This window comes from Penicillium pulvis (assembly GCF_028828015.1).
Source record: "Penicillium pulvis strain IBT 33274 chromosome Unknown scaffold_8_segment0_segment0, whole genome shotgun sequence".
Taxonomy (NCBI): Eukaryota; Fungi; Ascomycota; class Eurotiomycetes; order Eurotiales; family Aspergillaceae; genus Penicillium; species Penicillium pulvis.
This window is the reverse complement of record NW_026643080.1, coordinates 22,159-46,050: the sequence shown is the minus strand read 5'-3', so window position 1 is coordinate 46,050 and position 23,892 is coordinate 22,159. Positions and strand designations below refer to the sequence as shown.

The window sequence follows — 23,892 nt, the reverse complement described above, 5'->3', positions numbered from 1 at the left end:
TGATTGGCGCTTCCAATTCCGGGATGAGTCAGGAGCTTTAGTGATGAGTCAGGAGCTTTAGTTTTGCACACAAAAGGTCTAAAAAATGAACCCTTTTACCAGATTCCCATTCAGTTATTAAGGCTTCAGGCATATCTTGCTGGCTACATCTAGCTCTAGAGCAATGGATCAAGAGGAGCCAATAAGCGACGCTAAAGATGATCAGTAAGATTATTCCGATGCGTAGCTACTCACAGGCTAAGTCTCCTGAGAAATTGGGTCAACTGGAAGTGATCATCAGCCAACTTCGAAGTCGTCTAGAGTCTTGGGCTTTTCAGAGATGTTCCCAATAACGAAAATCGGTTAAAAATATCTAGATTTTTACCATCAAATAGGCATCGTGAAGCGAACTTCCAGCATAAGCACTTTTGATGAGGATGCAAGGTAGGGCACCAAGTATCCACTCTGACTAAAATAAAACTTACTTCGATTTATTGAGAACCAATTGAGAATTCAACTATCTACTTGTGATCGATAGTGTGCCACAAAAAAGCAAAGACCCTGTAAGCGACTATCGGCTATGTAGGTCTATAAATACACAGGTGATGAAGTAAATGTGGCTCCGATCTAGTGAATTCTAAGTCAGCGGTGAGATCGCTCAAGCATGTGAGAAGAGACGCAATCAACGGATCGTACCAATGACTCAAGTCCAGTTGTCGGCCGCCATTTATTTCGACACTGGCATTTTGCGTGTAAACTGTGGCCCATGGTAGTGTTTACATGATGCTCATCACTACACTGCCAACTGCGAGAAATACGGAGGCTGTTGATAGAGGGTCAACGAGGTTGAACTCTGTGCCATCGGGTGTGGCTGCTACGGGAATTTTGGCCAGCTTAGGTTGAAAATAGAGTTAGATATGCTCTTTAAACGAAACTTCTTGATGGTTGGACGCTCAAGTGGGAAACAGAATAACAAAAATAGAAAGGAGAAAGAGATATCTGAAGAGCCAAGGCTCAAGGCAAATATGAAGAAAGACAGAATTAAAAAGGGAGCGAATCCGACACGAGTTACTACATATAATGAGGTACATCACAAGGATGATCTTACGGCTGGGAACTTATCCTTCAAGTCACTATAGCCGGACTTCAGAGTCGGCCCAAACATTTGAACAGTCACTAGCCATGGAATTATGACTAGGAAAGAGGAATACAATACCCGCACATATAGGAGTGTGTGGTATAGTAACCTGGTTAATATGTATTACAATAGCGTTATGCGCCTGCATGAGGTTACTTTAGCGCGGTCACTAATGCTCTCTTTACGTAAGTGGTCTAGAAGGCAAAACAGACCCTTATCAGATCGGCCACATATTTACCATAAGTGGATCATATAAGTTAACGAGGGCGCTATATCTTTTCAAGGTGACATCATCGTGTGGGTACTCTGCTTAACAAATAGTGATGCTTCAGGGCTGAAGTGGATCTAAAACCAGTGTATCTCATGGACGTTCCAATACAGCCCCCAACATTGACAGGGTTCCCCTCATCTCCTTAGCCGCTTTTGCTTTTATCCCAATTATTCTCGACCTGTTAGCGATATCCACTCTAATGGGGTATAGTGCGTAATTATAGTTGGGGGCCATTATTCCCTACTGTAAAGGCGTGGTAACCTTATTAGCTAAAGTTAGTATATACCACGAGTATGTTCCTTATCCAATCTGGTAGATTCCATATGCGTATTTCCAGTGTTTCTATACGATATAGCGGAAGATTCAGTGTACATCCTAGTATGATCTCCATTGGGCCGCATTTGGCCCCCACCCATGTGCGCATTAAAGTCTAGCTCGGGCAAAACCCGTGATACCTTACTACGTACTCTAAACCTGGGCGTAAACTTAGCCCAAAGAAAAGTTGTTGTCTATCACTCGACCCTTGTAAGGTATTATTGATTATGTGTCATCAGGAGTGATATGATTATTTTTTATGTGTGCTGCTATGGTCAACCGACGAATATATATCGCATTTTTGTCTTTCCCTCAAAATTTCTACTCCTCGAGAACGGCACCCGGATCTGTTCCGCCCTGTGAGCGGCGATTCTTCTAGGGAGAAAAAGCAAACAGTTCCTCTGGAATGCCTGTGCTTGGGATCCATCGGACGGGCACCGCGTGTAAGCAACCCTGCCAGAACACTTATTAAAGCCATCAACACTCATCTATCTACAAAAGCGATGTGCCAGGCTCTTGAGGTACTCGGTGTAGCAAGCTGGCATTCTATTCAATTTAAAGGCCCCAGATTTGGCGACATCGAGATGTGACAGGAGGGGATTGACCGCAAGTTCTTTTGTGCTCCCAGCCCATGATTTGGGCGCGCCGAATTGGATCAGCTGCTACATGACTACGGCGCAGTCTCTTCGGACACGCCGGTCGTTGCTTGTTCAGATGACTTGATTGAAGCAAATCCAGAGGCGAAGGTTGTTCTCACCGAGCGTGATTCGACGAGTGGTATGAGAGCTGGATGAACAGCGTGATCAAGAATACATTCGATACTTTCGTGACGATTGTCCACATTATCGAGCGATGGTTTACCCATCCGCTCGGGAAAATTCACAAGTCCTCCTTTCATGGTTGGCTGGGGATTGCGAATGTTGGGACGCGAAGCGCCTAAGTAAGCAGAGATACCGTGAGCACTACGCGCTTGTGCGGCGCCTTACACCACCTGACCGTCTACTCGAGTTCAAAATCGCTGATGGCTGGGAGCCTCTTTGCCAATCTCTAGGGAAGACTATGCCTAACGTGCCTTTCCCTTTTGAGAACGCGAAGAAGTGGTCAGATGAGAAGGTTCGGATTGTGTTGCAACGGGGATTCAAGCGGTTGGCGTGGAAGATGTCGGTATTATCTGTCGTTCCGCTTGTTACTGCGGGGTTGATTTATAAGACGTCGAGATGTGCTTGATGATACAAAAAGGGAGCAATCGTTATCTGAGTGACAAGATAATGCCGCTCCTCCTTTTGAGAGGAGGGAAGGCCAGTTGATGGACTTGCTATCGAGCAAGAGAAAACGTTTTCTCTCTTGGAATGACACATAACGTCAGCTTATAAAGATATATTCCAGACAGCCATACTGACGGCCTATCGTTCATAAAGATACATTTGAATTCTATTCATCGACATCTTAAAATTCCAACCCTCGACGATAAAGATAAAGAAGTGAGCATTGGGTCTTCTCTTGGACTCAGTAGTGTTGCTCATTTCGAATAGAACAATACATAGTAGGTCTCCAGACTACAGGCTATGCGACGACACATGGGATTGGTTAGAGTAGAGCGCCATCAGATACACGACACAACATAATTCCAGAAACTGGGGCCTGAAAACATCAATCTTCTCTGTGCCGACTCAAGTAAAAGCCGCATTGCTAAAAGAGAAAAGACTTTGATCGACGATCAACTGGAAGTTAGAGATGGGGAGGTCAGCTATACGTATAAGGTATTCTCACTGCATGGTATCATATCAAAATTTGTCAATCACGACCAAAATGGCCAATCTAAGGCATGCTCTACAGATGCTTTTCCAGTATCGTATATTTATATGGCATCAGCCGAGAGCTTACCCTTGGACGCACACTTAGAGGCTTTCGATATGCTATAGCTTGACTAACTCAAAAGTACACCTACAAATAGTATTACCATCTAGCTTCAGAAAGATTCTTTTCCATTCTCATTGGCCACAACCTATCCTCTACCAGCACATTAAAGTCCTCATCTTTGCTTTCTACATATCCTAGCGTAAATCCTGCGTTTCTTGGCGATTCAAGGTCCTACAAGTATCTGTAAAACACCGTCTCATCCAGTCGTGGACGTAAACCAGTGGGCCGGATCTAGGCAAACTGAGATATATTTGACCGTTTTGTCCGAATTTCTGCAAAAGAAGAAAGGAACGTTGATCATGTCTTGGTCACTGCTGTTAGTCGTACGATAACAATTTGAAAGCTACCTATTATTAGTCCACCTTATTACTGTATTACCCAAATTGGTTATACTGTCCGCGGATCGGAGGAATGGATGAAGAGGCCGGGAAGAGACAACATTACAGAAGTAGGGGAGGAAGTGGGAAATAGACAAGGGGTCCTGACCAGGCATACCGAGCAAAATAAGGAGTGAAATCCTTTTAATTGGCAGCGTAACATACATTCTCCTCGAGTCACAAACTTGTCAATAAAGCCCTGTAGTTATTTCAAATCATAGGTTTATCGGATCATGACCTGCACCCCCTTGGTGTCCGCTCTTGGCTGAGGTATAGTCCAATCCCTCTGGATAGCCACATCCTCGATCGTGGTTTCATATAATTCTAAATCCATTCTCGTCGCCAGAGCAGCAGTTAGTAAATACAGCTCTGAAAAGGCAAGGTTGTATCCTAGACAATTCCTGGTTCCGTGCCCAAACGCGACCAGGTGTTGCTTCAAACTATGATTCACCCTCACCAGTCCCGTATCATCTTCAAGTAACCATCGTTCAGGAACAAAAGAACCAGGGTCTGGGAATAATGACTCATTATAGTGTTGAAAAACTGAAATGGAGCTCATGGGGGTCATTGCTGGGATAGTGTACTCTTTGTACTGAAGGGGAGTTAGTGCCAGACGCTGCGAGCGCCCAGATACGCCACTCTGGATTCGAAGTCCTTCCAAGATACAAGCAGTGAGATATGGAAGATCTTCAAGAATCGACACAGAAGGCAGCGATGAGGCCGGATCACTGTAAACCTTCGCGATTTCAGCTCGTAATTTGCTCGACTTATCCGAATTCGCAAGCAGATGATACCACAGCACCGCATTGACTTTAGCCGGGGTTTCACTGCCAGCGATGAGCAGAATGGAACACTCTTCAGATAGCCGTTGTGCCGTTCTTTCCTTTAATGGTAGTTTCTCACTATCCCGCAGTTGCTCAATTACAGTTTTCTTTTCACGGTCGACCGTAGCATAGATACCCTTATAGGCTAATACTGCCTCAACCTGATGACCAATTTGCTGTTCCTCGTAAGTTCTACCGCAAGTAAGAATTATGAGAAGGAATCTACTTACCGACTTCCAGCTATTCAAAATTGAAAGATCTGGTAGTATCGCAGCCGAAAGATAGTCAGGGAGGACTTCGACCAGTCGAGCCATAAGCGGGAAATTTCGGATGATCGGCAGTGCTCTCATAACATGAATAATTGTATCCCGCCATTTTTTTGCTATTGGCTCGTTATTCAGCAAACCAAAAGGCTCACCAAAGCAATAGGAGGTAAGAATATCCATGGTTGTGGCCAGAGATCCAACCGTCAAATTGAAAGGAGTCTGGGACTCTTTGTACTTTTGCATATTGCCGCACAGCGTATCGACGCAAGCCTTCATATTTTCTTCCAGCATGACAGTATTGCGTTTGCTGAAGAACGGAGCCAAGGCCTCGCGCCGAAGTCGGTGATGAGCATGCTCAACGGTGAACCCTGTGGCATTATTACAATCCGGAGACTTGGTGAATTTCTCATATTTGTCACGTCGCGCCGGAGACGAGGCGTAAATTGTATTGTAGAACTCAGGATCATTGCAGTGTATCTCGTACGGACTGACTCGTACAATGGGCCCTGAATATCGTATCAGGAGTCAGATGTATCGTCAAACGGAGCTTAGGAAGCCTTGGACGCGCCAAGGACACTGGGCAGGGTACATGTTTTCCTACCGTATTTCCTGTGCATTTTTTCGATTTCCCAGATATACATCCCACCCTTGATAACATCATGGTAAAATTCTACCCAATATGTCAGGGCAACGCTCTTGGGACCGGGGAATTTGGCCAGTGGACTCCAGTAGAGTCGCCAGATAACACCATAGAGGGTCCATCCAACCGCTAAAACAGCTATCATAGAAGCAGAGGATAAATCGGGGGCCATCGTATCAGCTAAAAGTAGCTATATTGAGCCTTATTGATGCTCTTGTTGGCAATATCTGGTTTCGAAATAATCTCGGGGGTCCGAAGGTGCACTTGGCAATCTTGAAGCTACCACGCCTCGTACTTATCTGAGCTGATACGCGTACATTATGAATGACCGGCATGCCTCAGCTGTATCTATTAATAAACTATCTTGAATAACACGCTTAAACCGAAAAAGTCGTGGCTGGACATGCACTTCCAAATGTATTGCAGACGGACACGGTATTATATGTCTCGTATTACATGTTTCGTAGGTATTACGCCCCAGAAATCAACTACTGTACCCGCCCGTATTGAGTATTGTAATGCTTCGGTAATATCACTAGTCGATCAATTGCAAGAAGATGGAAATTTGCAGTACATGTCCCCATCTGGCCCGTGTCTAAGTCGGTGATGTTGGCCCCCTCTTTTGTGCGTCATGCAATATGATGAGATCGACAGAGACGGGAATTTTTTCGGGCTTGACTCTGGTGGGGGCGAAAATCAATGTGAGACGTTCCGTGAACAGCAGTAGTGGAGATGACATCCTTGCAGAGTACAGTCTAGTCCTAATCAGCAGTAGTGGAGAGCATTCCATTCTATACGGTCTTGCTGTCTTACTGGGTATTGGAAAGCAACCGGCTCCTACCTAACCCAAACCACATAGTTTACGTACCATGCGTGGATGTCTGAAAGCCCAACCCTGTTTATAAGTAGGCCAGCTTGCCCACTTTGAATAAGATCGAAATAATAGAAATTACAATCGTCGTCCTTCCAATCTGTTCAAATTCGGCTGCACCAAAATGTTCATCAAAGCCTTCCAAGGTCATGAGAGTTCGAGGGAAGAATTGAACCGTGCAGAACGGCCCATCCATACCGAGCGTGACGTTCGGATCGTGTGTATTGGAGCTGGGCTAGCAGGTCTATGCCTGGCATACAAGCTCCAACGATCATTCCAAAACTTTGAGCTTTTGATCCTTGAGAAAAATGACTCTCTTGGCGGCGTGTGGTTTGAAAATCAATACCCAGGGTCTGTACACGTAGGGTGGTTAATGGGCTTCCCAGAACACAAAAGGTAGATTCCTATTTGATCACTTATTGACTGTTTATGTTACAGAGTTGCCTGTGATATCCCTGGTCATAACTATGCCTACTCGTTTGAGCCCGCCGTGGATCACACCGCAGAGTACGCATCTGGCTCCGAGGTACGACAATATATACAGAATTTCGCGAATAAGTATGGCTTGATAGACTATTGTCTCTTCAACACTAAGGTCAGAAGTGCGTCATGGGATGACCATGCCGGCTATTGGAAGATTTTGATGGAAGACTCGAAGAGTAATGAGCCTCGAAAAGAGACGGCAGATATCATAATCAACGCCAGCGGCCCGTTGAATCAGTGGAAGCTACCTGATATTCCAGGACTGCAAGACTACAAAGGCCACCTCATGCATACCGCCAACTGGGAAAAGAGTGTGGAGCTGGATGAGAAAAGGGTTGCAGTCATCGGGAACGGGTAAGTTTGTCTCGGTTATTTACAACGCCACAACTAACGCGTCACAGCTCCAGCGGGCAACAAGTCCTGGTCGCGGTCCAACCTAGAGTCAAGAATTTGATTCATTTCGTCCGGCAAGCGAATTGGATCACTGGACCGTTTGGAGAAGCTCCTCGGAGATATTCGCCAGATGAGATAGCCGAGTTTCACGATTGTCCTGAGAAATTATTACTCAAGCGGAAGAAAGTGGAAGGGACAATCAACAGCACATTCTCTTCTTTCCTGTCCGATAGTCCCCTCCAAGCAGGTATGCGGATGGCTTTGACTCTGGCCATGGAAACCAAAATCAAGAAAGGCGGTTTGAATCATAGTCTTATTCCCAACTTCGCCCCTGGGTGTCGTCGCCCAACACCTGGAATCGGATACCTCGAATCACTATGCCAACCCAATACCGAGATCATCATGGGTGACATCAAGAGGATAACTGGGCACGGAGTGGTGGATCACAAGGCAGTTGAGCACCAGGTGGACGTGATTATTTGCGCCACGGGGTTTGACACTTCTTTCTTGCCCTCATTCACACTGACTGGACTGCATGGACAAACTCTCCATGAAATGTGGGCCGAAGATGTGACGGATTCTTACTTTGCAACAACTGTCCCATCTATGCCAAATTATGCGGTCTTTGCTGGACCCTTCAACTCCACTGTCAGTGGCAGTTACGTACGAAATATCGGTCCGTCTTTTTAGAGTCCTACTTCTCATGAACTCTTTCCAGCTAATATGTTTACTCGCAGAGATTCAAGCCGACTACATACTCCAACTTATCGACCGATACCAGACCGAGAACATACACTCTTTTGCCCCACGCCTGTCAGCCAGCCGAGCCTTTACCTCACATTGCCGCAATTATCTCGAACGCACGGTCTGGACGGAAGGCTGCCGATCACACTTCAAAGCTGACAAATCCAACACCAGATTGACCATGTGGCCGGGTAGTAGTCTCCATTTCTCAGATGCCCTTCGCGAATTGCGCGCAGAGGACTATGAATGGGTATATTCTGGAGACGACCAGTTTGCATGGCTTGGGAATGGGCTCTCGGCGACCGGCAATGATCCTTTGAGTGATATTAGTTGGTATGTCACACAGCGGGATGAAGGGCCGTGGATGAGTCGGAGAGCTCGTCGTGAGCAGTTCACACGGATCGGGGCCCAAGAGGGACGGAACGACGTTTTGAAAGCCCAAGGCCGAAGTGCAGACTGATCAATGGTAAATATGCATCATTTGGTATCCAAGGTTCGCTCAGGTGACGCCATGTGAATACATATAGATATGAAAGAAGCATTAGCCTTTCCAAAAACCCAAGAATGGGTATTGTAAGTGTATTCGGTCTAGAGATCTCTCAAGGGCCAATGATTTAAATCTTTCATGTCCCCCTTATCATTTGTTCTTCCTTTGTAGCCGGAAAACATGTTAAAGAGCTTGCAAATGAAGGATTCAAAGCTTGAAATTAAGAGATCAGCACTGCATTCTTAATGTCCCGATTCATTGATCCCAAGGTTATTTTAGGATGAATCTCAAGCCTAGCGCTCTTTAGCTAGTCCGCAGCAAGTACAGGCCAACCCGTTAAGGTTAATGTGTGGTGATCGGGCGTTGTCATTGGTGCACCGGGTGTAGTGGGGAACGCTCGAGGCAAGTGGTGCATCTGCGAAATAGGGATCACGTCCAGGATTGTCCACTAAGGGCAGCGGGAGACAAGAAAAGAGAACTAGGGGTGGTTTAGAGAAGGAAAGATGGTCCAAGTTGCTTGTCTCTGCGTGTGGATACTTATATATATCAAATCTACTTGATCACCATACACCGTATGCATCATAATGAAGATTTGGGAACACCATACCTAGCAGCGGTGCCCCAATTGGCCTACTTAGGAACGATAGAAACCAAATAATAGCATAAAAGGAGAGACTGTGTGTATCGTCCAATAGGCCTAATTTATCAATACGAGCAGGATACCAAGTCCCGGTGCTTCTATAAACAGGTAATCACCACGAAACGGAATGCTGGATGGACTCAATTCGAGCCTCGCTTTATCGGCGAGGCTAGCCGTTCAACTCTCTGTTACGTGGAGGTAGGAGAGCACGTCTTGGTCGCGGGTATCTGTACCTAGGACTGTGGCGGACGCATGCACCCCATTGCAGTATGTATATATTCGTAGCTATGGCCTTAAAAGAATCGGGTAAGGGATTATTTGAAACTGTCGACTGCTCAGTTCGCACCCAGGGACTCCAAAACGACCTCCTTCCACTCGTTTAGAAATCTAGAAACAAATTCATCCTCATAGAAAGCCGCGTTCCAGTTAGCAGAGAGAACCATTTCATCATTCCAGGTCCAGACGTTCGTGAGGAGTAATCTATTAATACACTCAATAGCAATCCACCAATCCTCTACCTCAACTGTAGTTGCAGGACCCTCATGCTTCGCCAAAACATGGTCATTAATAATGCCAATTGAGCTGAGCTCTGGATGGGCCGCGGCACGTAAAGGATCCTCAGGCTGGGCGCCAAGCGCGATAAGAACCTTGCCCACATATTCAGACATAAATCGGAATAGATTGCGTGGCTCGTCCTTGTTTAACTTCCTCTTGTAATCCTTAGACATCGAGGCCGAGATCGCATCGAAACCTTTGCAGAGGTCGAGATTGACGCTGATAGGGAGTCCGGTATGGTAAATGCTAGCTGCTGCCGCCGGGCCGTTATAAGGTGGAGAAAGATATTTACGCAGATCGATAGCATTGAAACCCGTATACTTCCCACCGCCTTGGCCACGAGTAGCAGGGTCAAAGCCATGCTCTGCGAATGGGAGTGTAGCAACGACTAATGCAGCGTGGATCGCAGTAGTGACGGAGAAATTGCGAGCTTTGCATGCACTGATGACACGCTTTGTGGCGTCGGCAGAAAATTTTACCTCAAGACGTCGCGGGGTAGTAGGGATGACATTGGGCAGAGTAGGAATGTTAATGGACGGTTGGTTGTCCGTAAAATAAGCCAGTTCCTCGTCTGCAGCCTTAGAGGTAGCCTCGGTCATAGTAGTAGGCACACCAGCGGCCTCGTCCAAAGAGAGATGAAGGTTCTTAGCTTCGGAGCCATCGAAGTGGATAGTCTCTGGGACGCCATTGGCGAGAATCTGAAGAAAGATGTTCTGCAGGTCCATAAGACCAATACCGTCGATACGCCAATGGGGCATGCGAAAAAGCAGCTCGCGCTTTTCAGGCAGAACAAAGAGCAAGAATTTGGATGAGGGTGGCTCGTTTTCATATTTCTCATTCGCCGAGCTTCCGTTGTCAACGATAAAAGATTCTGTCTCCCATGCTTCTAATTCTTCCAGCGTAGGGACCTTGTAGCAGAATCGACTGCCATCTTCTTTGACTGTGGCCGCGATCTGGGGGTATCGCTGTCGGAGCACTTTCCATGCGTTTTGGAGTGTCTGCACTCCGGGTAGAGACTTGAATTTGAGGGCAGACGAAATAAGATAGTGCTGTTTGTTCAGAGGAGTACCGGCGTCGGCAATGACACGGTAGAAAATCTCGAGCGAGTCAAAGGGACGCTCGTAGTAACCGGCCGAAACTTCTTCCCAGGCCATGGTGACTGCAAATACAAGTAATTATGATGAGAGCTAAAGACGAAAGATGGTTTAGGGATGGAATAGAATTGGGATGCCCTCTTTATATCCGTGGGGCTCGTCAGCTATGTAGGAATAGATACTACGGTCATTTCCTGTCATTTCATGACACGGTCAACGTAAAAGACCCCGCTCAGTTTGGGGTCCAAACCGGCCCTCTGAGTGTCAAGTTTCAAGCAACATGCAAAGGTCTGGATTGGGATCAAGCCACACCCGCTAAACCCCACTGTAAGGCTATGGTACGGGAGGTCACGAAAGGTTACGGGAGGGTACGGCGGTACAGGGGGCTGCGGGGGCTGCGGGGCCAAAGCTTGGATGCCTGAATCAGGTGGAGCCATGCAGCGTCGGACAGGTACTACTACTATATTCATTAGGCATATAGCTTTCCATGAAATTAAGTAGAAAGAAAAAGCCAATTATTATGTCCTATCATACAGAACAAAGGCAAACAACGGAAACGCTAAAATGAACACATTTGGTCACATGCACATCATTCACAATCACTCATATATATTCATGTTCAACCGGCCTCAAATGGCTGTGGTTCAACGGAAAAATGAAAAAAAAGCACAAGAATGTGAGGGTTTACTCAATCGTCACCGAGTAGTCCCGCAAGACGTAAACTTCGCCTGAACAGCACCGCTCCCCAGTGTGGTGGCTGAGAGGCTGCTGGGTACTATCAAGGGACTTCTCATATGTGTGAAGTCCATACGTCTTAGTACCCCCAGTTTGACTGGAAAAGACTCTAGAGCCGCTAAAAGTGGTCCAAATGTGTGAGACGGCGGGGCGAAGAATTGGGACACAAGAGGAGATGATTCCTATGCAGAGCTCCAGAGTGGTGGCATAGAGAGCGCCAGCCAGGTCCCATGATGAATCAGTGGATGTAAGGGCAGAAGCTTTGACCGTTCGCGCAATGGACACGACACATGCGCTGAGGATGAAGTTTGTGTCAGTCACTCGTAAATAAACTGAAGATGAAGTGGAAAACCTACGCCATGCCCCATGAGAAGACGATTATAAGCCCCCGTCTCTTGCTCTTCGAAACCTGGAGATTCCTTATGAGAGGAATGGGCATGCCGAGAATAATGAAATCGGTCACCACATTGAGAACACCACTGTACACTACCACAGCGAAATAATTAATACAGTATGCTGGCTTCGTCGGATCCCACTGATGCGCCACCGGCATGCACTGCATAATAGTAGCGAAGAAGCAGGACAGGTTGTATGCGATAACGATTGCAAACATCACCCAAATGAGTTTGTGGAACCACTTCTGTGGGAACACGCGGCGGTAAAACATCAGAATGGAACATTTGATTGCCATGATGGTGAGAACATAAAAGCCTTCAGCGGCCGTGGTAGACTAAAGAAGGTGATAGGTTAGCGAAAGCTGGGTGGTTGACATGAGTCGTCCAATCCTCACGATTGTCAGCAACTTGGCGCTGCTAATAAAGTAGATGTGTTTGCCCATGCCATACCGCGTTGTGAGAAAGAGAAAAGTCGAAAACGCGATCATCAATGTCTGTTCACGAAGTCAGTATTGGCCGGAGCTCAATTTGTTCAATAATATATCCGAATGATGCCTTACTATTGCGATCAGAATTATAAAGTCATCCAATTCTAGAGTCGCTCTAACAATCCGCCGTGAAACGAGTCGTATAACAACCATCATGATTGAGACTGCGAGACAAATTGTGCCACATGCAATGATTCCCGGGGCACGATCGTCATTCTTGTGTGCTTCCAGCCAGGCAGGTGAAGGGTTTCCAGACATGATGTTGAAAACTTGCTGATAGATGTTAGTCAAGAAAGTACAATGTTTACACAAATGCTTTAATGTCAAATTTTCCCTTGCAAATGGGAATAAGAAAGATAACCAAGCACCTAGCGAGATTGAGTTCGGATCAATCCTCCTGCGGGCTTGCAATGTTAAGTCCCATATCAATCCCGTGGTGGGTAATTAATTCAACTCGCGCGCACTCCGGTGAACGCGCCAAAGCTCATCTAATTATCACGCTAAAAAGGGGCCAAAAACTTGCGATCTCAAGGCTACGTTCCAGGTTTTGGAGCGCATATTGTATTATAGATTTTTCGCTGTATTTTTGAACCCATGTGAGAAATAGCCGGAGACCCGCATTGACTTCGGTTAGAAAACATAAATTGGAAGGAGAAACTGATCGTCATTGACTTGTGTCATTCCGCCTCGCGGGACCCCTGTACATAGCATTACTTCGATCTACAGTGGCGTACGTTGAGTTTGAGACCCCCCTTCGACCGCCTTCTTGTACCGCCCACTTAACATAGCTGACCGCTCCTAAACAAGCTCCTACATCATGGAGCATGTCATAAGAATTCTGCTGTATTACAGAACTTAAAGATTGCTCTGAAAGCTGAGTTTTCATAGGCTACTTCTAGGATTATCAGCCATTATAGCATGATTTATGGATTTTTGGCTGGCAGAAAAGAGCGGCAGAAACTTTTGTAATCACCCGGGGGTCTCAAACTCATCGAACGCCACCGAGTACATATTCACTTATACCATTTTAACTGAGGACCATGTGATAGTGCAAAATCTTTCAAGGTTGCTAATACCACCTCATTTTATGATCCTCTATCAAGTGGAGACCAAGAATCACACATCCATTCACGGGTCAGTTACTCACTCTTGTACCATTACTGGCCCCCATCTCTGCGTTGTTGCATTGACCCACCACCGACGATCCTCCGAGATGGTCTTCAAAGAGTTGATACTATTTCGGGTAGGCGTAAATTTCACAATGCAGAACACGTAGCACAGCGGGTCCTACCTATATCCCACTTTTGGGAGACAAATGGTCTTGCTCTCTGCGGCATATGTCATACTGAGGGGACCTGAACAGTTGTAGCGAAAGAGTCATTTAGAAACATTCATATTCGTTGTTTTGAGCGTCATTTACATTGATGGAATCTCTAAACCTTTTAGCGTGGCTCCTTCAGGAGCGAATATATGGTGGGGTTCAAAAGGTGCCATGGAGTTACTACAGCTTGGTATAGATGGAAGCTTTAATGAGTTATTGACCAGTTACTTTACATAAGCCCGGACATTCGTTCAATTTTCAGTATGATCAACGTAACGAAAAGAAACGAAACCAATTTTCAAGAACGAAGGGAGTAGTGGCAACTTCCTTCGCAAGGATAGAGTCGCCGATATCTTCCCTCCCTGTACAAATCCAGATCCACGCCTGTTTCAAGGCCGTCGGACTTTTGTACAAAGGTAGCAAGTAGATTGAAACCAACCAAACACACCATATCTTGTATGTCAACTCGTCAGAATCCACAGACTGGTATTTGAGGGTTCGGTAAGCGATACAAATCCCGGGAACCAGTAGTATGAGGTATCCAATATAGTCGAGACACCATGTGTGCGGGCAGATAATGGACCAAAATAGTACACCCAGCGCAACTGATATCCGGGCTGCTTTGTGGCCGTAGATAATGGGGAAGGTTTGACGACCGCGAATGGCATCACCTTCCATGTCCGGAATATCCTGGACTTGAATTGTGCTAAAGACGATCATGCCGATTATTCCCAGCCAGAGATAGGCGTTTGCGTTCGGTTCCCATTCGCCGTATCCAGCGGCAATTATCGTTGAGCCTGATCCGTGACAGATGAAGCCGGCTGCATTGATGATATTTCTCAAGATGAAATCCTCGTCTGCGCCGCCGAGGTCATTGTACATCCAGGTCAATATGATCATCGCTATTGTCTCTCGATAGCCGCCAATTGCACAAGATAGTCCAATTCCAACTGGGACTAAAAAAAGAAGAAGTCGTCTCGCTTCATCAGGTGTCATTCGTTTTGACACAATTGGGCGCCATGGCTTATTCATCGAATCCTCAAGGACCGAACCCGGCAGTCTTTGATTTGCGAGGTTAAAAGTCAAGAGGTTAAGCCAGTTCCAGAATGCAACGAGTGGTAAGCGTGACAGGATCGTAAACAAGTCAGGCGTTGGGTTGGTTGATAGAAGGGGACCTGCCAAGGCCTGGAAGATACCAACCGCAGTCTGTGGATACAGGATAACCTTGAAATCATTCTTGGTAAAGAGGTATAGGCTGTAGGAGTGAAACCACCAGTCTCGATGCTAGGACACGGGAGAGTCAGGAAAATCTGACGCGAATTGGTGACCAAACACTGAATACGTTACCTTGTATGGCTCAGAGTCCTTCTTGATACTTTTCATGGTAACTAGAAACCCTGCTTGAAGTGAACTTGAGTTGATGTTTCACGGGTGAATGTAAAAATAATGAACGGAAAAGCATAAAAAGGGGCATACAAGGCAGTCTTATCATCTTATAACAAAGCCCTGTCGAGTCCTTTCCGGTATCAAGCACAAATTCATTTGACTTGATAAAAAGCATAAATCTGCTCTATAAATTGCTTAGCATGACGGGGGGATCCCTACTCCGGTACTGCCTTTCTCTTGTTATGCTTATGCTAGATACTTTGCCTATCCGTTTCCAAATACATCTACGATAGGTCATGATGTTGAAGTGCGCGCTTACTAGCACTGAAGGCACTTGATTTTGCTGGTCAGTAAACACGAAACCAGAATGATCATAACAATGCATGTGATAGTAATGCAGCCCAAAGCAAGAAAGCACCAAAATTAAGTAGGCGCTCCTGTAAAAATACCCAAGTCTGATGACTTCACGGACCAATGTGAGTGGGGGTCCTTGTATCTAGGGTTAGGGTGGACTGTTTTGATTCAAAGTTTCTCTTCGCATGTTACTTATTTTAGCGATTACAAACGCAAATCCATACTACTACACAATTTGTCCGTCCACCTATCCGTCCACCTAAGGATGCAAGCATCAACCGGTGGGCTGGGGTTGCGGTAGTTGTTGCGGTTTGCAAGATAATGAAGCGCTAGAGATCCCCCCTTCCTTGATATTCCATTATAATGCTAAGCGTAACAATTCATCATTGATCCTCAAAGCTTCCAAATTTGTATTACGGAGAAATTGGATCAAAAATATTGAGGGATTGCACTTGCATGACTTCTATGCTCCCCTTCTCAACCGCTCTATATCCACATTATTATCTATTGACTAGAGCATGGAGTTTGCGCGTTATGACCATCTTACCTTGTAAGTGGAGAAAAGTGGAGAAAAGTGGAGGGATTAGAGGAAAGTCTTGCGAATGTTCAAAGGTCCAATGAGCAGTATCCAGCAGATATTGCTATTTTTGTCCGTTCCAGACTAGGAAATGATGAGTGTCGGCATGGGTACGATGCAGGGGCTATCTCTGGGTGAGTCTCCCTAGATAACTATGCGCCGATGAAACGCCATTCATACGGAAAGTCGTTTTAAGGCTGCCGATCCAATGGTTTCGCCCCCCCATTCTCTTGGCCCCCAAAACTAGCGTGATCCTTCGACCGTGCATTTTTAGCGTCATCTTCATGCACACATACGTATGACTAGACTGATGGATCTCCGTAAGATTCATTGAGAGCTGATTCGTTCTGGAGGCAGAGCAGGACCCGCCGGTCCCGACCTTGGTAAGCGATGCAGGATGATCCTAATATCACAAGTCTTGATAGTGGGCCGCTATGACCTCGGGATAGTCTCGTGCATTAACCTCAAGGCTTAGCCTCGCTTGTGCGATAACGATCACATAATAAGGCAATGATGTTCACGACTCCTCCAGGGCTGGAGATGGGCCTGGATTGACCGAATTTTGTCCATGGGCCCAATCTGCCAGCCCACTTGGACTGAACATACCGGCCGACTCAGGTCTAGTCGTGTGGCAAAAATAATTCGCTTGAATTGTACAGCTGAATGCTTCTGCTGAGGGGTTATAGTCCATTCTGCCTCTTTAGGGTGTACTTCTGCCGATCTGTAGGTTTTCCTCGGGCAGCTGCTTTTCGTCCCAACCTTGGTGTCTTTTATCATTACGCAAGCATGCAAGCGCATTCAACGCTGTGAATCAATTACACAGGGGAGATACGTTATGATACTAGTGGCATTGTAAATACTTGAATCATGACTTTCGATACGGTCCAATTGTAATCAATACAGACGATCGACAAATATCAATGGGGGCTAAGAAACACTGTATCTTGGTGTTTCGAGCGCGGTCCCTGTTTTGATAAGGACTCTGGTATACCCTAATGAGCGGAAAGGTCTCTGGGTATTATGTCATGATGATCTAGATGATAGCCTGTAAATGAATACGAAGCTTGGGATTCATAGAGATTATAGCATATTAATGTTCAAGACCATGAAACATAGTAATAGAGCATATAAGGCCGTACTAAAACAGGCAAAACATTTTGAGTGCATCAAAAATGTTGTAATTCACCAATCATTTGCTCTGAAAAAGCGGGGAATGGTGTGACTCTGCTTATAAGACGGAGGGAAAGTTCTTTGTTGACCTACGCTCTCTGACACCCACATTCCTCTTAATTTTCAAACCTTCATAAAATATTCAATCTGACTATGACTGGACAATTGATCTGGCTCGTTACAGGCTGCTCCTCTGGTTTCGGAGAGGCGTTTGTCCGAGCAATTCTGGCCAAGGTTATTGGAGCCCAGCACCACATAGTCAAAGCCAATGCTCATGATCTGAATAGGGTGATCGCGTTATTGCGACAACACGCGCAAATGACGGTGTATCTGGTCTAGACCGCCTCGCTCATCTCAAAGACCTTGGCGCAGCTACCTTGGAGCTTGACGTAACAGCTCCAGAAAAAGAGTTGAACAACAAGGCTGAAGAGGCGTGGAAAATCTACGGTCAAGTGGATGTACTGGTCAACAATGCAGGCTATGTAGAGGCGGGGATTTTCGAAGAACTTGAGTAAGTTATCTTGTATAAGTTTTATGCTTTCAATTCTCATAAAACTATTCTAACTGACTGCTACATACAGCGAGAAGACTATTACAGAGTCTCTACGGACGAATGTTCTTGGCCCAATGAACCTTACAAGAGCATTCATCCCTTTGATGCGAGCCGCCAAATCTGGTACTATTATTTTTGTTGGCTCAGTTGGTATCTATTACGGAGCTCCTGGTGCAAACTGCTATACCGGGGCCAAGGGTCTTATCGAGGGTATGGTTCCTAACCTCGCTACGGAGATTGCTTTATTCGGTATTCGTACTTCAATCTTGGTTACCGGACATTTCCGTACCAAGCTTATGGACCCAGCGAATATGAGATTCCGAGCGCCCAACCCTCAGTCGGAATACAATGAAATCAACAAGCTCATTAACGCTGGCCTTGCTGCTCAGAATGGGACCCAGCCAGGCGACCCCAGGAAGGCTTGTGAGCTTGTTGTTGAAGCTGTCAGGGGCGAAGGTCGATGCGCAGGTAAAGAGCTCCCTCTGAGGCTGCCCCTCGGCTCTGATGCATTCAAGTATATCAGGGAGAATTGCGCTGAGCGGTTACAGCTGTGTGATACATGGGATGGCATCATGTCCCAGACTGACTATTGAAGAAATTCAAATGTTTTTCAACATGGGGTTTATGTAGCAGCATACATAGCACTTCAGAACCTGTGAAATGAAAAGAATTCAAGCTCGAGAATACGAAAATACGTTGTTATTGATACTATAGAAACTACCTCCGCCGAAACTGCAAACTCGGCCCATCGTGAGTACTGGTAAAGACATCCCGCATCTGAAACTCTCCTTTGCGTTGTCGGCCCCACGAAGGCTCCCAGAAGGGTACTTCCTTGCTTTGGGCTGCACTACTATCAGGCGCAAGTCGTATATCAAACAGCCAGAGCAACCGTGCCACAATAATTCCAATCTCCTGGTACGCGAGATACTTCCCAACACATGCAGTGCGACCAGCCCCGAAAGGTATGAAGGCTGCCTTTTGCTCCGCAGAAGAACCATTCAACCAGCGTTCGGGTTGGAACTCATGAGGGTTAGGCCAATATTCCTGCGTATGGTGAAGTGCATACGTCGGAACGCCAACATCCATGCCCGCGGGAACGTGGTATCGGCCTCCATCAACGTCCAAGCCTCCAGCTAACACTTCACGAGGCAACAGGCCACCTACTGGTGGGGAAAGTCGCATGGCTTCATTGATGCAAGAATAAAGGAAAAGACAGCTGCTCAGCTTGCGGCCGATGCGAATGGCCTCGACATCCGAATTTTGATCACGCATGAATGCACTGTCTACTTCGGCGCGAACCCGTGTGTACGCATCCTCACTGTGCAGAAGATAGAATATGGTCGCCGTTGTGGCGGTGGCTGTCGTGTCAGCCCCAGCGATGATAAGAATTCCTGCTTCTGCAATGAGATCTTGCTGGGAGTACCCCTTTTCCGTCTCCGGATCGCGGGCATCGAGCAGGGCGGCAAATAAATCCCTGTTCGGTAACAAGGCAGAGTCCTGTGCGACGCGCCACATAGACTGGGCCTCTGATAGTTGAAAGAATTCCTGGACGCCCTTGGTCAGATTGGGGAAGCAAATTTGATCAAGCTTCAATGTGAGAATCGTTGGTATATGGCCCGCAAGGTGGATTCCACTTGTGCCAAGAGACATCAAATCCAGAATATGCCGATTATCTGGGCTAGCTTGAATGGACCAATTTTTGGAAAAAGTGACATCTCCCATAATATCGGAGAGAAGAAACTGGACCTCCTTTGACATATTGTGAGACGCACTCCATTCACCTTCGACAGTCCTTGCTGCGCTCTCCGATAAAGACATGCAGAGCACTCGCACATTTTTAAGAATCGGCTCTTCAAGGCTTTTGACAGCGGCTGTAGTCAGCGCGCTGCTTGTAACACGACGCTTAAAACCATGGGTTTTGCGATCAATGGTTGTCAGGCTCGCTGGAACAGAGAAGAAATGTGAAAACGCCCTGTAGACTTGAGATTTTTGCGTATTGGCACGTATGCCATATATATCCTGAACGGCTTGATCTGTGCAGAAGGAGACTCTGTTGGGTCCGAATCGAACTGCTGGGCCATATACCTGATGAAGACGCAAGAAGTCTAGGTGGCGATCTCCAAGCAAACAATGGTATACAGAGTACCAATCGGTGACTGCTGCGAGCCATGGCCCTGGGTACTGGGCAAGCGGATGGAATATCAAGCGATATATGCTCACACCTAGTAACTGATACCAGTCAGTGAAGAATATTATGAATGATGTCTCAACCTCGAAAATGTCTTACTAGTTCAGCTGTAATGCCCAAGAGCTTGGTAATACCAGTTGTGCTTATAGTCTTCCCTCCTATCAAAATGACCAGGCACATCAAGATGGATGCTGCCATCTGATTTTCCGGAATAACCAATTTGGCCATTTTCACACTATTTGGAAGAAAAAGAAATAGAGAGGGGGGATACTATGAAAGATTTAATCGTCAGGCTGATTAAATATGCCAGTGTTAGTGACACGTGGCTGTGTAACCCTTAAGTCTGTACCGAAACTAATCTTGTAAAAACTAATTACCGTTTTTTTTGAAAATGTAAGATGGGGCAGTATTGTAAGAGGCGGTATCCTGGTGGACGTGAATAGGCTATGGAATATTTTCAACATCAGATTCGTTTTCAAATTTGGTGGCATTAGGTGGGTGCCTACCCCACTTCTTTATCTTATTTGTGACCGCCTGCGCTCACCACCTTTATATACAATATAATGACAGAAGTTGATATCATCTCCACCCCCTAGCTCCACCCTACTATTTTCCTACCTACATTTGTGCTATAATAGATCCGAGCAATTTTCACTAGTGTACTGAAACACGGGTTTCAATATATAGGTCGGAAAAATCTCTTCCGGTCTATCCTATAATAACAAGTAATAGGGGGTTCTCCACTACACTACCTAAAGAATGTCGAGGAGCTTACCGCGGACCTTGTAAAGAAACCTTGTAAGGAAGCTCTAGGGGGCGGATTAGCGTGCAGAATTTTTTCAACCACAATAGGAGACACCAGTGTAAGGGCTCTTACATTTCGTCTTCAGTGGAGTTTGTCATATTGGCTAAAGGTAGAAATGAGAGAATCTAGGCTCGCCGTTTCCGAGTATCGCGTGGCTTGGCGTGGCGTGGCTTGGCGTGGCGAGGCTTGGCACACTGTATGCGGTCAAATTGGCCTTAGCAGACTATGGTGAGAAAGTAAAACTCCACGAGTAGTCTCGTTGAGTTCTGGCCATATTTGGTTTTGAACGATCAATCTCCTAGCTTAAGTCGGGTCTTCCATGATGGTACCAATATCCATTAGACAGCCTAATGTGAGGTGACTGGCCATGGCAAGGTAAAATCATAGCTCATAAACCCAGCATTAGGAGAGGTTTCGGATGATCTAATAAAGCGGATTAGAACCATTTATGGCAGCTGGACAATAAAACAACGCTGGGTGTAGTATAAATATGGATGCTGGAATTTGTGTAGTGGAGAGACTACGAACGACCAAAGAACTTGTCTAGGCCTGAATGTCAAAGGGTCCACTTTAATAACAGATTACTCTCCACGTTCTTACTAGTAATGCTGGCATCAACCTAGAGAAATAGCAGTGTTTTGCTATCCCTCATACAGAGATAGTTATTCGATGAATTCTTATGCGGATAATACGAATACGAACTAGGCTTGGCGTAACGAAAGTGGCATGCCAAGTCTCCCGCGGAGTTGGCCCACACGAATATATATTAATAGAAGGGGGCATGAACTAACACAAGAGGTATCCCATGGGTGGTTCAACACGGGAGGCTTGGCATGCCTTCTATGGGGCTCATAGCAATCTGTGGAACACAGAACTTTATCAAGGGTTTGCCAAGCGTCACTACGATCTCAAGAACCTTGGGTGGAATAAAGCCCATGTATGTATAGCTAGGCCCAAACTTCAGGCCCGCCACCCCACTTTCTCCGCATAAAGAGCTTGGCGAAAGTTCGATCATACCCACTCAGTGATCTAGAATCTTGATTGACATTCACCTAAAACCTAGGTTCTCAGTCAAGACGTCTGATGGTCGACCCCTAATCCGTTTTCCTCAAAGTTTTGTCATCATGAAGTGGGCTTTTTACACGCTAGCCTAATCTTATCAAGAATGTTCCAAAAGAATGAATAAAATGCTGAAACATCACCTAGAAAAACTGCCATTTACATCTGTTATACTCATAGCGGGCATCTATACTGAATGAACTATCATTGACAATACCACTTACACGGCGAGAATTTCCATTTAGCCTATACCATGGTAGAGCTCTAATGGTGGTTAGCCCTGTTTCAGTGATGTCTAGATCGAACTATAGATGATACATCTGTCTACAACGTGGTACTCAAATACGATCTCGTAAGCCATTACCAGACTAAGATGAGTTAGAGACACCTGTTAGGATATTTTACCCCACATCAAGACTACAACGAGGATTTTGGGACCGCGGGGCTATCGTAAACTTCCACCAGAGCTCCTATAGGCCAACTTTATCCCGACTTATGGGTTTAATATTCATTGAACTAAGATGTTTGCTGTCATATATACCATGTATCATTAATATCCTAGGTTAGAAAAGCAAGATTACGTTCGTAACCCCTAAGTGGCAGGTCCTATACCGCAGAAACAAAACCATGGCTACGCGTGCAGGTACAATCATTTTGTCCCTAGCCCAGACGGTGGCTTGACGTAGTGTTCACCAAAGACATTGGCCTTGCAATGGCCACGGTAGTGCCAAGGCCGCGGCGATAATGGTGACGTGATTAGGCAAGATAGTAGGCGTATTATGCGCCCTATCGGTTAAATTCTATGGGCAACTGTCCTAATGCTGTATGTTTGTTGATTAGAATTACGTGAGATCAATTTAAAAGTTGAGACTTCATCATCATATCATTTTCAGCCGCGTTTCGTATGCTGGCAGAGATGGTTATACTTCTGAAACATCCATATGTATAATTTTGAACCTTTTTCTCATTTATTGGTTATTTATAAATGAAGAGTAACCAATGAAGATGAGAAGCTGCGAGGAACTTATAAGCACAATGCTACGGACTCGGATAATCGATATAAGTCATGTGGTGTACCTAATTTTAGCGAAATCCACTCCCCCCTTGGGACTCAAGTAGATTGAAACCTTCGACGCATTAAGGCATGATGGGTTAAGATCTTTGATCTAGACCCAACCCATTCATGGATCTTAGTACGCCCTATACATAAAACCACTAACCGTGGTAAGAGTATTAGCTAGTTCAGCCGTGAAATACTAATCTTCATTACGGTACTAAGGTTTTCTGGATATCCCAGATGTTGGGATCCAAATATGGTTCAAGCCTGCTTTACAAAACCCAGTTAAGCAGCATGATAGAGCTGATACTCATAGCGAACAATTGCGTAGGCCAGACGACTAGCTTTCCTTTCATCACCTATTGAGCATTTCAAAATCGACTGCGTGATCCGCCAATGACTTGGAGGTACTTACGGCTTCTTGAAAGCCGGAAATTCAAATTACTTTGGATATATCTTTCATCATACTGTGATCTCTATTATTAACTCTTGTGATGTGGCTTGGACCGTATAATGATTTCAACGGGTCTCCCATGTATCCGATCAAGGTTCGTTCATGGAAACGTCAAGCCTCGCGTACAAACTAGAAGAACCCTTTCTAAGTTACCTGGACTGATTTAGGTCAAAGGAATACTGGAGCATGCAAAGCGTTCGCTTTTGGGACTATCATTGATTCTAGACTCGTTAGAAAGAGATCTACTGATCAGAATGACATATTCAGAGCTACAATATTGGGCCGCTTGCAAATATAAAAAGCCAAGGCAGCGCAGATAATCTTCCTGCATCGACTCAAACAGCTCGGAACAA

The 23,892-nt window shown here is 45.8% G+C and overlaps 8 protein-coding genes across 8 annotated transcripts; 2 read left to right on the top strand and 6 right to left on the bottom strand.

The window, feature by feature from the left end:
* Positions 1 to 2,373: 2,373 nt before the first annotated feature.
* Positions 2,374 to 2,601, bottom strand: N7503_009394 (uncharacterized protein; the record flags this gene model as incomplete). Its single annotated transcript, XM_057068940.1, has 1 exon — positions 2,374 to 2,601. One exon carries the CDS (start codon positions 2,599 to 2,601, stop codon positions 2,374 to 2,376), a length of 228 nt encoding a protein of 75 aa, XP_056915551.1.
* A 1,622-nt stretch (positions 2,602 to 4,223) lies between these two features.
* On the bottom strand, positions 4,224 to 5,902 carry N7503_009393 (cytochrome P450; the record flags this gene model as incomplete). The annotated part of the gene is made up of 3 exons (XM_057068939.1): positions 4,224 to 5,000; positions 5,055 to 5,596; positions 5,692 to 5,902. 3 exons carry the CDS (start codon positions 5,900 to 5,902, stop codon positions 4,224 to 4,226), a joined length of 1,530 nt encoding a protein of 509 aa, XP_056915550.1.
* Positions 5,903 to 6,725: 823 nt separating this feature from the next.
* Positions 6,726 to 8,681, top strand: N7503_009392 (flavin-containing monooxygenase; the record flags this gene model as incomplete). The annotated part of the gene is made up of 4 exons (XM_057068938.1): positions 6,726 to 6,952; positions 7,040 to 7,438; positions 7,486 to 8,153; positions 8,215 to 8,681. The coding sequence occupies 4 exons, from the start codon at positions 6,726 to 6,728 to the stop codon at positions 8,679 to 8,681; spliced, it is 1,761 nt and encodes a 586-aa protein (XP_056915549.1).
* A 1,002-nt stretch (positions 8,682 to 9,683) lies between these two features.
* On the bottom strand, positions 9,684 to 11,057 carry N7503_009391 (uncharacterized protein; the record flags this gene model as incomplete). The annotated part of the gene is made up of 1 exon (XM_057068937.1): positions 9,684 to 11,057. The coding sequence occupies one exon, from the start codon at positions 11,055 to 11,057 to the stop codon at positions 9,684 to 9,686; it is 1,374 nt and encodes a 457-aa protein (XP_056915548.1).
* Positions 11,058 to 11,681: 624 nt separating this feature from the next.
* N7503_009390 (uncharacterized protein) lies at positions 11,682 to 12,873 on the bottom strand (the record flags this gene model as incomplete). The annotated part of the gene is made up of 4 exons (XM_057068936.1): positions 11,682 to 12,027; positions 12,089 to 12,462; positions 12,523 to 12,621; positions 12,688 to 12,873. 4 exons carry the CDS (start codon positions 12,871 to 12,873, stop codon positions 11,682 to 11,684), a joined length of 1,005 nt encoding a protein of 334 aa, XP_056915547.1.
* A 1,330-nt stretch (positions 12,874 to 14,203) lies between these two features.
* Positions 14,204 to 15,319, bottom strand: N7503_009389 (UbiA family prenyltransferase; the record flags this gene model as incomplete). Its single annotated transcript, XM_057068935.1, has 2 exons — positions 14,204 to 15,220; positions 15,284 to 15,319. 2 exons carry the CDS (start codon positions 15,317 to 15,319, stop codon positions 14,204 to 14,206), a joined length of 1,053 nt encoding a protein of 350 aa, XP_056915546.1.
* Positions 15,320 to 17,576: 2,257 nt separating this feature from the next.
* On the top strand, positions 17,577 to 18,569 carry N7503_009388 (SDR family oxidoreductase; the record flags this gene model as incomplete). Its single annotated transcript, XM_057068934.1, has 3 exons — positions 17,577 to 17,657; positions 17,711 to 17,934; positions 18,005 to 18,569. The coding sequence occupies 3 exons, from the start codon at positions 17,577 to 17,579 to the stop codon at positions 18,567 to 18,569; spliced, it is 870 nt and encodes a 289-aa protein (XP_056915545.1).
* Positions 18,570 to 18,693: 124 nt separating this feature from the next.
* N7503_009387 (cytochrome P450) lies at positions 18,694 to 20,392 on the bottom strand (the record flags this gene model as incomplete). Its single annotated transcript, XM_057068933.1, has 2 exons — positions 18,694 to 20,205; positions 20,264 to 20,392. 2 exons carry the CDS (start codon positions 20,390 to 20,392, stop codon positions 18,694 to 18,696), a joined length of 1,641 nt encoding a protein of 546 aa, XP_056915544.1.
* Positions 20,393 to 23,892: the final 3,500 nt, after the last annotated feature.